General features: G+C 44.4%; 2 protein-coding genes across 2 annotated transcripts in view; one reads left to right on the forward strand and one right to left on the reverse strand.

Annotated features, from left to right (window-relative positions):
- Positions 1-6,303, forward strand: part of fkbp16 (FKBP prolyl isomerase 16) — a 21,475-nt gene extending 15,172 nt beyond the window's left edge. Inside the window, exons 4-8 of the mRNA XM_076142022.1 lie at positions 2,806-3,023; positions 4,223-4,404; positions 4,617-4,694; positions 5,748-5,885; positions 5,976-6,303. Coding sequence (XP_075998137.1) covers positions 2,806-3,023; positions 4,223-4,404; positions 4,617-4,694; positions 5,748-5,885; positions 5,976-6,062 — 703 coding nt within the window. The 3' untranslated portion in view covers positions 6,063-6,303. The remainder of the gene's footprint in view (positions 1-2,805; positions 3,024-4,222; positions 4,405-4,616; positions 4,695-5,747; positions 5,886-5,975) is intronic.
- rasef2 (RAS and EF-hand domain containing 2) lies at positions 6,215-14,105 on the reverse strand. Its single transcript, XM_076142535.1, has 17 exons — positions 13,713-14,105; positions 12,621-12,773; positions 11,084-11,174; positions 10,693-10,788; positions 10,013-10,090; positions 9,791-9,906; positions 9,615-9,683; positions 9,300-9,381; positions 9,103-9,173; positions 8,789-8,978; positions 8,594-8,695; positions 7,989-8,133; positions 7,802-7,883; positions 7,576-7,690; positions 7,380-7,493; positions 7,186-7,262; positions 6,215-7,091 (listed from the first exon to the last, which is right to left on the reverse strand). Exons 1-17 carry the CDS (start codon positions 14,027-14,029, stop codon positions 6,989-6,991), a joined length of 2,001 nt encoding a protein of 666 aa, XP_075998650.1. The 5' UTR covers positions 14,030-14,105; the 3' UTR covers positions 6,215-6,988.
- Between the last annotated feature and the right edge of the window lie 550 nt (positions 14,106-14,655).

Raw genomic sequence — 14,655 nt, forward strand, 5'->3', positions numbered from 1 at the left:
GTGTGATTTACCAGCACTGATCCAGTCTCACTGTTCTGGTATGTTGGAATATCCACATTACCTCATGTGCCCTATAGTACACATGTCCTTCCTATAACTGAAGTCTAAATGGGGTTGCTTCCCAGCATCTACCAAACCTGTTCTGTCAGGTTTGCCTGGCAACATTATAATCTTATGTTGTTACGTAATCACATGTTAAAATATTATATTATATATTATATTACGATCATTTTGGCAGACGCTTTTATCCAAAGCGACTTACATTACATTATATTACCACCCTTCGCAGAGGGGGGAGCAATTGAGGGTTCGGTGCCTTGCTCAGGGGCACCTCGGCAGGGACTCGAACCGGCAACCCTCCGGTTCCTAAGCGGAAGCTCCACCCACTCGACTACTGCCAACTCCATCAGTGTTTTGCAGGAGTGGAATTTTTTTCTATGGTTTATATAAGAGACAGAAACTCCACCTCCTTATTCCCCCTTATGTTAGCAAAACTCTCAAGATGCTCTTAAGATGTTTAATTAATTGAGTCAGTGATATTAAGTTCCTGTTTAGCAGCAAGTGATAAGGAATCAGAAAATAGCTTTGAACTGTGACTTTCACAATATAAGATTATTGCAAAGTAGCATTGCTGGAATTACACCAAATTTTGAAATAAAGCTCAACAGAACCTCACAATCAACACCTCTCCTCAGCGTGAGGGACAGAACCCAGGGACAGAACCCAGGGACAGAACCCAGGGACAGAACCCAGGGACAGAACCCAGGGACATAATCCAGGGACAGAACCCAGGGACAGAACCCAGGGACAGGACCCAGGGACAGAACCCAGGGACAGGACCCAGGGACAGGACCCAGGGACAGAACCCAGGGACAGGACCCAGGGACAGGACCCAGGGACAGGACCCAGGTGAAGCCACTGCGTCTGTAGTCACCTAAGCAGCTGCTAGCAGGGCACTGTAGGACACCGAGTGTGTTATTGTTGTAGCCTTGCGCACATAATATTACATAACATGCAGCCTTCAGATTATTGTGTAATATTGTGAGATAAGAGAAGAGAAAAGTATGCAAGCACAACAACAAATCGCTTCAGTCCATTCATCTGTATGACTTGTGTGTGCTGGATACAGTTGGTGGGGTGAAAACATGACCCCACATGACCCCAATCAACCCAAGCCATGTACACATGTTCTGGATGAATGAATGAAGTGTCTTCAGAGAGGAACATCCTCCACAGCCATGTTTGTCTATGTGTTTGTATCTCTGTCAGCCGGATATCCCAATAAGTTATGGATATCAAACAATGTCTTGCCGTTTTACACTGTTTTGTACTGTTTCTTCACTGTTCCTACACCTGTTACAACACCTGGGCGAGCGAGGTCTGATCCACGTGAGCGCATTACGCTATACAAAACCAAACAGAGAGGATGTAGTCATTCTGTCTAAAGTAGCCTCGCCCTCCCCAAAAGCAAACGGCATCAACTTCTTCACGGCTGCGAACGATAAGGTCTCTGACTGTTACTTCCTGCGGCTCAGGTTTCTGAGGCCTGAGCTCAGCTGCTGGTTTCACACTCTTTGCATCCTGTAACTGTGGACATCATCTCCAGAGAGGAGAGGAGAAAGGGTAATCCGATCCTACCTGCTGATACAGCCTCCCAGTAACAGGGGATACACTAATTCTGTTAGACAGACATAAATTGTGTCATTGACACAACCACTTTGAATAATTCATTACCCGACACAACTCCCAGTACTATCAGCTTGCACCACGCACTCACTGGGTGGGGTTGAAACAGCACTTGACTCATTTCAGATCTTGTTAATTGTGATGAGTCCTGATTAATCTATTTTTGATTATGCATGTTTAGGTTTGCACTGATTAAACATATCAGTCTCTCAAACATAATATTGTCTTATCTTTCGGTATTTTTCTGTGATCACTCCCAAAACTTTTTGATCTCTGAACTCCCACTGCATCCCCTCTCTCTCACACACACACACACACACACCCACACACACACACACACACTCACACTAACACTCACACACAGACACACACACACACACACACACACACCCACACCCACACACACACACACACACACACACACACACAGACACACACACACACACACACACACACACACACACACACACACACACACACCTTTGGAAGCCGAGCTGCCACAGAGTATAACTGATAATGGCCCATTGTTTACCATGCTGTCACAGGAGCCAGATGATTGAAAACCAAATTAACTTTCCCTCTGAGTGACTCTTGAGTAAACTGGCTCACAGCTTTGCCAGTGTCAAATTCTTGTCAACTGAAATGAACTGGAAGCACTCAGGGACATTTAAAGTTGTGGGGTGGGGGATGTGTGTGTGATTGGTTGGGTGCTGTTGTTGAAAACAGTATGTTGTCATTCATAGGGAGCACCTGTCAGGAAAATAAAATACATACAATATTGAGAAATGCCAAAAATATTCAATTTGCGGCCTTGATTCTGTGATCACAATTTTATTTATGAGCGAGTGTTCCTGTGTTATCTTTGAATTTTTTTCCTTTTTAGTGGTTCACAGATATCTGCACCACAGCTCAGCACAAACCAGACACAATGCCTCAAATATTAAGTGAATGATAAAGCAAATACATTATAAATCATCTCCATCATCTCCATCAACTTCACTGCATTGGGCGTAAATGCTTAAATTGTCTTTACGTTGCTCTTATAGTTTCAAGTTGATGTTTGAACCTTCTTTCGTGTTTGTTTGCGTGTGTGTCTTGCGTGTGTGTATGCACATGCAGGGAGCCTGATATTCCAGCCTGGACACCTCTCCTCTACCAGCTGCAGCTCCTGGACATCAGAGAGAAAGCCGACCCTCTGACTCTGCCCATAGCGGACCGCATCCGAATTGGCAACCAGAAGCGAGAGCGAGGAAACTTCCATTTCCAAAGGGAGGAGTACAGCATGGCTGCCAGGGCCTACTGTATGGCTCTGGATGTGCTCACCACACACAACAGAGGTAGTAACGCATCATCCAAATCAGAATTTATTCATAGGGAACATTTTAAGGCAACAGGGTGTAGCAGGAGTTTGATGATAGCTGAGATCACCATTATCTCGTAGCAAATGCGCTCTTGCAGAACCAAATATACATAGAAACACCTTCACACACACACACTGCACATATATTTGACACACACTCTCCCTGCTACAACCCACTCACGACACAGAGCCACATCTAACCCAGACGGGGGCCACAACAAATGTTTTCCGCTTAATTCTTACTGCATAATCAACTTCCATGTTATTCTCACCTTCTTAATCACTTTAATGGTTGACGAGGCAGGGTGGGCCCGAGAGGGAAATTCGATTGAATAAGTCGGCGAAGAGAAAAGCACGAACCGCTTCATAACGTATCAGCGATGATGGACCGATGGTTGAATCGTCTGTGGCGGTGAAGAGAGAAGGATCACACTCCTGCATCGTAATCACATCATTAGCAGATGAGAAAGACGGCAAGATAGAAACATGGAAATGATCCACTTACATTTTGGGCCAATTAGGACTTGTTTTACTTTTATGATTGGTGTATTTGATTCAGTCTAGTGGAGACCACAATGCCATTTAAGAGATTAAGCAGTAATCTTACACGACTAAAGACACACATGCACTCATAGATTAGACATGAGTACAATCTCATTTCTTCTTACACAGTGTAACAGTGTCAAGTGTCATTATGGAAAGGTTTCACAAATGAGACATCCACACAGATGAGGCCCTGATTTACGTTACCAATAACCATTAGAATGGCTTTGGGGTTTAATGGAGACGTGCAGTTGTCATGTAAGCACAATATGAGCGAGCCACACAAACACACACACACATTTGCCGAAGCATCACGAAACCTGCTTCATATTCACCAGTTTAGTGTTGTGGGAAAAAAAGTGGTATGAATCCTGTAGAGGGCACTGTTGAGTCATTTCTAAACCAGACTGCTGTGCGGAAATAAGAAAAATTAGATTTGCAAGGAAGTATGATGAGGTTCCCCCAATGACATAAACAAGACTTTGTGTCAAAATCAAACATGGAGGTGTGCTGCTCACTGGGGGATTTTCAAATAACGAACAACAAGCTGAAATTACACTGAAACCCTCCTTTGCGTTAATATTACAGCTGAGGTTGTGATGTAAGAGGCTGTGTCCCTCTCTCTCCTCAAAGATGGCAACGACGGTGGGTTAAAGGTTGAGGAGGACGAGGTGCAGGACTACCGGGTCAAGTGTCTGAACAACCTGGCGGCCGCCCAGTTCAAACTGGAACAGCACGACGAGGCACTGCACACCAGTCGGGATGTCCTGACCCTGGATCCCAACAATGTCAAGGCCCTTTTTAGAGCAGGAAAGGTGAGGGAGCGCATGATCGAGTGACTCTGCACGTCCAACAACAACACAATCTAATTTCTACTTTATCGGCCAACGAATGATTATTCCAAGAAAGACTTCCTGTAAGGAAAGATAATTTGTTTAGGATGGGGTTAAAATTGCCATAATTGCCATCTGTTCACTACATGTTTTGGTTTTTCTGCTCTTTGGGTTTTGCTGCGTCTCTCCTTCAGCTCCTGTCTGACAAGGGAGAATATACAGAGGCCATGGAGATACTGAAGAAGGCCTTGAAACTGGAGCCTACCACCAAGGTGAGATTATGTGGGTGAACAAGCCCAACCTCTCGCCACGTCTCTTTCAAATTGGGCCTGTGAATTCCTGCCAACACACACACACACCCACACAAACACACGCACATACACACACGGTCACTGCTAAACTTACACCCCCAAACTTATACATAGAGCCACTGTATGGCCAAATTAATATTGAATGAATATTTTTGTTTTTATTCTAAAAGACTTCTCTCAGAGCCAAGCACGGACTGGACTCCATGAGAAAATTATGGAAAAACTCTGAGGGAACTTAGCACAGCACCTCCCTGAAATGACAAAAGGAAACTTGTGTTGTATGAAAGTTAAGGGAGCTGAAACAAAACCATTCCGTGCCTCTTTTGAAGGCCTGTTCCATCTTGCTTGTGCGGTTGTGTGTATTCATCCAGATCCTCTACACAGAATACACAAATACACATCTGGCAGTTACAGGTCCGACCACACTGCTCGGAGTTCTCTGGGAAAACCCTGAGAAATAATGCAAACAATAACAACAATAAGCAGAAGGTTAGAAACTCACAGTCGACCCTGTACAGAGAGAATACAGACAAACCTGTGCTGTAAGTGAGCTGCATTTGATCTTTTATCACACTGAAGACTTGACCTGACCTATAGGAGCACTGCCACACTCACACATACAGTAGGCCTGGTCTCGTCCAGACAAAACCAAAATATCGGCTGCCTTGGTAATTACAGCCTTGACTCAGTGGAGGTTAAAAACTTTGGAGAAACCTGATTTAGCCGCACTGTGAGAATGTTATTGTTTTGCATTCTGTAGCCGGCGACAGAGAAACAGGCAGCAGAAGTAATGGATGGTAAATACATTGATCCATATCTATATTTCTGTGGAGCTAAAACTTCAGAACCTGAATGAAAGCTGGTGCAAATGTCCATTGAATTTTGCATTGGAGCGTAATTACAGTATTTTAGATCTCTACCCCCACCTGCTGGACAACCGAAAGTACTACAATGTCTTCATGTAAAGCACCTAACTGTTTTAATGTATTTTGTTTTGTTCACATTTTTCTGCAGGCAATCCATGCTGAATTATCCAAACTGGTCAGAAGGCAATCAGGGTCCAGCGAAATCATAGAATATAGCACTAAAGCTGAGAGGATGCTCGGGGCCAACGTCTCACCTTTTCTGATTCCCTCAAAGAAGAAGTTGCCTGTAAGGAAGAACACAAACTAAAAACAAACATGACTACCTTTTATTTTAATAAAAGACAAAATTTATCTCTCATGTGTTTCTGTGTTATAGGAAATTTCCTGGACCTTTCTACTCGGGGCTCTGGTGGTGGCTTTGGGCAGCTTGGTGACGTCGGTCATCATGACTGCAAGAAACTGACATTTTGATGCAGGAAGAACTTTTGAGAAACGTTTCACTAAACGATTGCATGCACTTAGCAAAGGGGTCATAAAAAATGGGGATAGTACAGCCTTGGATGCAATTTACATTACGAGCGTCCAACATATTAAAAGATTTCTGACAAACATCGCTCTGGTTTAGGCTTTTATTTGCAAAATTCCGTCCTTCCTTCCTGCCCTGAAACCGTTCCTGGAATAGATTCTGGTTCTACATGATGCATGATACATAACTAAAAAAATAATTCATTAAAACACATCTATACTATAACTATAAAGCTGCACTGACAGTTAATGATCTGAAAACACATTAAGCAGTCAAATTTAAAGATTTGTCCTTCATCTGGCATTTCATTGGATTAGTGTCTGAGATGTTCAATACAAACTGCCGGTGGTCCTAAGCTTGCATTGTGACACGGCAACTGTGTGTTGTTTACACTGATGCTTAATAAAATCCGATTCAAATGTGCTTGTCCTTTTTTTCCTGCTCGTCATGTTTGAAGTAGCGAGCGCAGACGTCAGACACAGAATATTGATCTCCTTTAAAAAGCTACTGTATATCTTCATCTCAACCGAAGTCATTAACCATAATTAACTGGAATAAAATCAATAGATTCATTTATTGTTATTACAAAATTACAAATACTACCAAATAAATACAAAACCTAAAGAATAATATAAGCATCTTATAAGAAATATAAGTGCATCTGATATTTGTACTTCTCAGTCTTTGATCAGAGTTTCAGCAGTTATAAAAACAAACTGAAGTTGTGAGGGTAAAAGCATTGAAGGTCTTGGTTTTGCAGTGGCTGACAGACCGACGGTAAACATGTTCTTCATCACAAAATTTAAAATCATACGGTGTTCTTTGCTCTACTGGCCAGAGCTCCATCCGTTGCGTCGTCTATCTTAGCGTCGGCAGCAGGAGTTCAGAGTCTTCTTCGGATTGTTTTCATTCAGTTTGACCCGAGAATCTGACTGCGGCCTCATTTTGACGTTGTTCTTTACTTCCCTGAGGACAGAGAAGGAAAGAAAAGCAAATGTGATGTGGGCAGATGTTAAAGAAGAACGTTGGAAGTGCAAAAACGTTGCCGCCGGCGTCGTACCTCGCTAGATGAAGTACAGCCTCAACAACGTTGGTTCCCTCCTTGGCACTGGTTTCACAGAACAAGGCGCCGTATGCCTGCAAGCAAAGCCATGACACACCTGATTGCTCCCGGCTTATTTAGACACCTGGGGGGGGGGGCCCAGCGGCTCTATAAACAGGTTCTACACCAAGGGGAAAGAAACACACACACACCTTGGCCAGCTTCTCTCCGTGCAAACTGTTTACGCAGCTTCCCTGAGGAAGCTCGTCTCGAAGGTCCACCTTGTTTCCGATAACGCACATAGGGATTCGCTCCTCTGTTGAATCCTGAGGGAGAAAAGGAGAACCATTAACCTCAAACTGCTGATTTGTGCGGTGGCCCGTCGTCACACGGCATCACGCCAGTCACCTGGATCTGATCCACCCACTCTCTGACGTTCAGGAAGCTGCTCTCTGAGGACACGTCATAGAGCAGCAGGACTCCGTGCGCTTTACGGAAATAGGACCTGGCAATACTGCGGAACCTGGAAGAAGGAAGAGAACGCTGAGAAATGAAGCGGAACGTGCTGATAAAAGGTTCCAATGGCATTGTTTTCCTGCTGCCATTTCCTTGTCAGTCAATGAGAAACCAGTACCTCTCTTGCCCAGCGGTGTCCCATATCTGCAGACTGGTCTTTTCTCCATCCACTAGCATCTTCTTGATTTGGAAATCAACCCCTGACAATAGAATAGCAGATGTCAGTCATCAAACATCAACTGTCAGCAACCAATCTGGTTTGTGTGTGGTTTGTTGAGTGTGACTTGTTTACTGTTGGGACTCACCCAGTGTAGTTTGAATATCTCCTCTGAACTCATTGAGCGTCAGTCTCAGCAGGAAGCTTGACTTTCCGGATCCCGCATCTCCGGCCAGAACCAGGCGGTACACTGGAGTGGCTCCCTCGCTTTCTATGATGCTTTCTTCTGACGGCTTTATTAAACGTAACACAACATAAGCGTACAGAAACATCACATGAACCTGGGGCTTGTTTAACTGCTGCGAGTGTATTTGTGCGGATATGCAAACAACCCTAAACTAACTCAGGCCGCTCTACACTGAGCCCAAAGGTTAGGGTTCAATTGATGTGTGCACAAAGTGGAAAGAGCAGCCTTCTTTGCATTTTGCTTTATGGTTAAAGACCCTTGAGCTTTGCCATACAAACGTAACTGCGACCCTTCTGTGATGTAAACAATAAGAAGGCCTGAGAACTCATCAAAAAGTGACCTGTGCCCCCTTAAAGGTCAAAGCTGAGGTCGTTTTGCAGCTGGTTCACTTTCAGGTTGGTTAGTAATCTGGGTTTGGTTGATTTAAGAAGACTCGTACGTGAAACAACCTTTAGATTGTGGCTTTTATTCTACTATAAGACATTAAACAGCTAAACCTGTTTTACCTTTGCGGAAAAAGCAGACAAACGCCTCCGTATGGACGATGCGATGGAGCTCCCTCTGCTGGGCAGCACCGACACTACAGCTTCAGATTTGATATCCGATATCTGATGCAACAAGGAAAACGAATCAGTCATTTCAGTCATCAACAGCTTACAGTGGATTTGACTGTGTTGTTAAAGCAGGAGTTTGGCACTGACCTCCATATCAGACGCCACATATGAGTAACTATGATGCACGGTTTCCACGGAGCCTCTGCTGTCGTCGCTGTCGTAATCGCTGCCCGAGCTCACGGCCGTGTCCATCGGCAGCGGCACTTCGCTGTCCAGGTACTTATCGGCCCAGTTGGCCACATGGGAGTAAGGCAACTTAGTGGAATCCTCCTCTGAGCTGCGCCAGAGCACAAACACACACACACACACACACACGTCGGCTTTAGCTGTGACAATTTAATTACGGCCCAGAGATCAATCCGCAGACGCAGCCAGGTGTGGAGGGGGGAAAAACTCTGTACCTGCTGCGGTTGAGTGTGCTCTGTCGGAGAGGCTTACTCCTCCTGGCTGGGATTTCATTTTGGGGAGGAAGCTGATGGGAACACACACATACACGCACACACACGCAACCGGAGAAGTTTAATGTCATGGATGAACACATTCCCCTGTCAGTTGGTGCGAGTAAATACAGTATATCAGCTGCAAACAAGAGGCCTACCCTTCTTTTAGCTGCCGTAGCTTCAGTGGCTAAAGCAGAGCGCAGCCCGTCGTTACTGTCATACAGCGTTTTGTTCATTTGTCTGCGCAGGAGGAAGGAGAGGGCAAAGGTCAGGGAACAGACGTGTGTATTACAGACACAGGGTGAGTTTGGTTGAACTTAAAAGGACAAAACAATAGTAGATCTTTGTAGAAAGTCTGACAAGTGAACACAGCAAAGTCGCTGCTTCTGGTGGATTAAGAAGAAGAAGAGGACAAACTGGAGAGACAAGATTCTACCGGGCACGAGTGTTGATTAGAGATCTGATCGACTTACTGGAGCGTCTGAATCTGGGTGGAGTAAGACTGGTACTCCATAAGCATCCTCTGCAGATCCTCCGTTTCTCTGTGAAATGACATCAGACACATTTAGCAATATTGCCCGGGCCTCCTTGCCTCGTCGCCTCCTTATCTCCTCCTCGCCGCCTCCTTGCCGCCTCCTCGCCGCCTCACCTCTTGTGCTGCGCTCTCTGATCTGCGTACATGTTCTTCAGTTTGTCCAGTTCTAAATGCAGGGCGGCGATGTTGGTCTGCGCCTGGAGGAGAGAGCGCTGCAGCTGCTCGTTCTCCTGAGGGGACAGGGAGAGAGAGAGAGAGAGAGAGAGAGAGAGGCTGGAACGGTGCTTTATAGTATCCACATGTCGTTGAAATGAATAATAATAAATAACGCCTTACACGTGTGAGAACGCTGAGTTGCTTGTTCAGTCTGACCACCTTTTCCTTGGATTGTTTGGATTCAGATTCCTCCTGGCTCTTAATTGGTAACATACACACGAGTGTTAAACGTGAAACAACAGCTGAACCTTTCCCTGATGTTAACAAATCAACAACAGTGAGGCTTCTAAGAACAAAACAAAAATGTTCTGGCCGTGATCAGAGTGGTGATGAATTACAGATCGTGCACATCTGAACTCTGTCCCTCACACTGTTTTCTTCAAAGTTGGAGCATTCTGGAGATATTTGGCGTTCATGTATCAGATATGTTGTCCTTTGACTGAACCCCTGATCCCTTCAAGGGATCTCTGTGCTGTCAGAGCCTCGGCCGTGTGAAAATAAGAGGTTATGAACTACACAATACAAGCTACACAAATCATGTGGATTCCCAAATACCACTTTGCGTTGCTACAATGCACCTTCTGAAATCGATAGTCTGGGCTTTAAGCTTTCAGAGGCTTTAACAAATAAACTTGTTTAGCACAGGGATTCATTCAAAAGGCCCACAAGCAGTTAAAGCCAAATATGTCCAGAATGCTGCAACTTCCAAAAAAGCCAAGTCAGAGACCACGTAGACCTGAAATGACCATTTTGATGACCCCACCACATTCTCAGGCCATCATTATGAGGAGATCCCCTACCTTTGAGAGCCGGTCCACGGAGGAATGCAGGTCGGCCACCTCGTTCTCGTGCCTCCTCTGCATGTTAGACACGACTCCTTCCATTTTCTTACGCTCCTGCAAACACGAAACCCGAGCCGTTAGAAGTGCAGCTCTGGCCTTGAAGAGGAGCTTTCATCCCACTTCACAGAGGCTCTTTGTGAAACACGTAACAAGACCAATGTAGAATACAAAGTTTAAGTCAATTAACTTGCACTGGAACTCATATTTGATTCATTTTTCCCTCATGTGCTGTGTATTGTTTGAATGTAGCTGTTTACTAAGCAGCCCAGGCCATCTGCTCCGAGTGTGAAAACCCTGTAAATGACTGGAGTAACAGCTCAGTGTGAATACGGTCCAGTATCACACTCACCTCATCTCTCACCCTCTCTTCTGTTCTGGCGAGTTGGTGCTGTAGATCATCTTCCAGCTCTGCCAGCTGACTGTTGTTCATTTCCTCTGCTCTGTTGGAACACACACACAGACACACACACGCGCAAAGACAAACACATATGCTCAAGTTTGTGTTGCAAATCTCTCCGACGCTCCAAGAATAGTCCGAGAAGTGGATATAGCAGTGAGACTCCATTCACACATAGAAGCACCATAATGAGATACTAGCTGCTGATCTGCCCTTCATCAGGTTGTAAACACTTTTGTCACAGCGCCTGAACCAACCGGAGGCGAGGGGGCGTGTTTGTTAGTGGGATTTCTAAATATAAGACGGATTAACCCCATAAAGTTGCATCTTTATTGCTAATTTAATGTCAACATTGCGTTACGTTTGCATTTATTTCATTTACTGCTGAAAATATATATTCAGTCGTAAATGTGGCGCTTGTTTAAGTTTGAAACAAAAACAGGAAACACATTTAAGTGTTCCTACTTCCTTGACTATGGAATGTCGCCGTTCTCATTCCTTGTAGCGACTGAACCATGGAAAAGGCACAAAGACAAAAAAAATGTCCACCTGCAGGACGGGGACGAGTGCTTTAAAAGGTCAAGAGGAAATGACTGAAGACTTATACATTTACCTCATTACAGACAAGACAACAGCATTGACACTGTTGAGTGTTCATATGAAGAAATTCTGAATGGGAATGACTTCAGTGTGTTGCTTGGGACATATCTTTTAAATCTAGAGTCCAGTCCTTCCTATCAGTGCAGCTCTCTCCTTTTTGAATACAACCTGAATGTCCTCCTCTGTGTTTGTGTGTGAATGTGTGTTAGCTGGGATACACTGTTCAGGTTGTACATTTCACCCAAAGAACTCTGGGACAGGCTCCAACCTCCAACGCCACCGGAATAGCACGAGCAATTACAGAGAAGAGAGAGATAGATGGTGAACAAAGAAGGTTTTTCCATTTGATAAGGCCCCTTTAGCACTAATACACTTATACTGATGGACCAACAAGTCACAGCGGTCATTTAGCAGCTTAGATTTGTCTCCTTTCCTAAGTATGGAGACCAGTGAGCCGGCTGGCAGGTTGCATGTTAAACTGCAGCAGCACTGAAGGCCCCATTAGCTGCTTAGTCAGGCAGGTTAGTACAGTGGTGTCACTGTCTGGGGGCTCAAAGACCTGAGTCGAGTCAATGGCGTTGTGCTTTTCAGCCACTAGAGGGCAGCAGATCACTACTTATGGGTTCATGCAAGGTAACGTCAGTGCTGAATGAATTCCACCAAACTCAAACCACTGAATTATTTAATTTTAGAAGTTGTGATTCAGATTAAACACAACAGTTGCTGCACACACACACATACACACACACACACACACACACACACACACACACACACACACACACACAATTCTACAGGATCCCAATGGGGAAATGACCCATTTGTCACATTTAGAGTCGATTCGATGAGATCTGATTGAAGCAAAGACCATGATCAGACCCCTTCTTACCGCTTCAAACTGGTTTCCAGCTGTTCACACTCCAGTCTGTTGTCCAGGCTTTGACTGATCAGAGAGTGTACGACTCCCTCATACTGCTGCAGGACCATGGTGTTTGCAGAGGAGTGGATGGCCTGGTACAGATCAGCCAACTGTTCTTTAAGACTACGGGAATAGAACAAACATGTTACTGTTGCAATGGAAAGGACAGGGCTGTTATCTTACCACACCCACTGTGGCGTATTATTATGTCTTGTAACTGAATCCACTGACTTCTTCAATTGCTGGAGCAGGAGTCATGGGCAGAGAGACTGTTGAGCCAATAACAACACTAAACAAGGTCTGGGTTCTCTTCATATCTCCCCCAGGTTTGCAAAGCATAACATGTCTGTCATTTTATTTTGGTTGGGTTTGTGGACATTCAAGCTTAAAATTCACAAAGTAAATAAAGGCCTATGAAGGTAAACCAAACCAGAACTGCAATCAGAGTTAACAAACCCATTTGACTTGGAAATCAGCCTGTTAATAACCATTATAATAATAATAATAGCAACAAACGTCATAGTACTTCCCAGCAGCGCCCACTTGCTTATTAGTTTGTCTAATATAGCACTGAAACAAGTCATTTACTGTAAATAAAACACAAATATTTGGAATTAACTGTGTTTTGTAATTGTAAATTGAAACTCATTCTGTTTTTCTAATTTCTTATTGTCTAATTTGTTTTTCAATGTATAGACAAAGTCACAATACACTAGACAATGTTCAGTCCCAGGATACGTGTTAAACAATAAAGCGTGCAATCCTTATCTGACTGTGTTGTGATTAAACAAATGTAACTATGTGGTGTTATGTTCTTACGTCACGAGTTCTCACCTGATGATTGTTTTAGAGAGGGAGACGCGCAAAACTGTATCAATAATCGTCACACCTGTATGAGTAACAGCGTCGATGGGCCTTACCTTTATTAAATACATTAACAACGCCCTTTAAATCGAGGTTATGAATCTCCTAGACTGGATTTGTGCCAAATAGAGACAAAATAATCGCATTTTTAGTGTCTAGTTTCCAGAGGAAGTAGTGACAGGTGTCTTACGGTCTTACCCTTCGGAGAGGAGCGACACCTCAGCGTCCATCCTCCTGCCCACAAACTCTTCCCACGGGCGGACATAGTTTCGGGAGTTCCCCCCGTCGAAGGCCGCCAGGTCTAGGTCCTCGGAAACCTCCTGAAACCGGGACGAGAAGTTGCTGTAGTCGATACACCCATCCGCGTCAGAGTCGAACTTTTCGAACAGCGTTTTGATTTCACTCTCCGGGACGTTTAGCTCCCTGCAAACTATCATAAAGTCTTCGTATTCGATCGTGCCGGACTTGTTCACGTCGCAAGCAGAAAACAGTCTCTCCAAGCTCGGTTTGTCCATTGCAATGTATTAAATAAACACACATACGGCGGTTAAAAACTACGGTCCTTACTCAGCCATTTTCAAAATAAAAGCCTCGAAGCGAACTCCAAATTAGCGTCTCCCACAGGCGCTAAGCAGCTGATTGGTCCAAGTGGGCGTGGTTTCAGAAAGTGGGCGGAGCCAACTTTTTTTCCGACCTTTGGTCGATGAGTTCACCTCATTGAACCATAAGTAATTTGATAAAAATGAGTTTGACTGCATTTAAGATGGACACCTGTAGCAGAATGTGATGCGTCATAATGCTCAGATCACATTTAGAGACGTAATCAAACTCGTCTTTGCTTTGTTTATCTTTCAGGTGAGTGTGTGTGTGTGGCGTGTGCGTGTGAGTTTTTATCAGAGATACACTCCTTTGCAGTGTTTGTCTTTGACCACACCCAAGCCAGCGGGACTATATTTTAATTCTTACACTATGTTTTCAGTCACTTGTGTGTATTGGGAAGCAGACGCTAATGTAGGCACGCTAATGGAGCCTGTTGTGCCAGCAGGATTCCTATCTTTTAATAACATTTTTGTAAGCGTTTAAGATGGTCTTTTCTGCCTCCCAGATAAGGAGCTGCTGTCACACTCTATTTACAGTAATA

This window comes from Genypterus blacodes, unplaced genomic scaffold (genome assembly GCF_046128005.1).
Source record: "Genypterus blacodes isolate CSIRO-AG114 ecotype Tasmania unplaced genomic scaffold, CSIRO-AGI_Gbla_v1 ptg000021l_1, whole genome shotgun sequence".
NCBI lineage: Eukaryota > Metazoa > Chordata > Actinopteri > Ophidiiformes > Ophidiidae > Genypterus > Genypterus blacodes.

Bases quoted from the DNA above. Each gene is read 5' to 3' on its own strand.
- rasef2 (XM_076142535.1), bottom strand. From the start codon at position 14,029: ATGGACAAACCGAGCTTGGAGAGACTGTTTTCTGCTTGCGACGTGAAC. The intron at 7,884-7,988 runs GTGAGTCCCAAC...TTCTATTGTCAG, and splicing joins AGATATTCAAACTACACTGG to GGGTTGATTTCCAAATCAAG. The intron at 7,494-7,575 runs GTGACTGGCGTG...TTTCTCCCTCAG, and splicing joins AGTGGGTGGATCAGATCCAG to GATTCAACAGAGGAGCGAAT.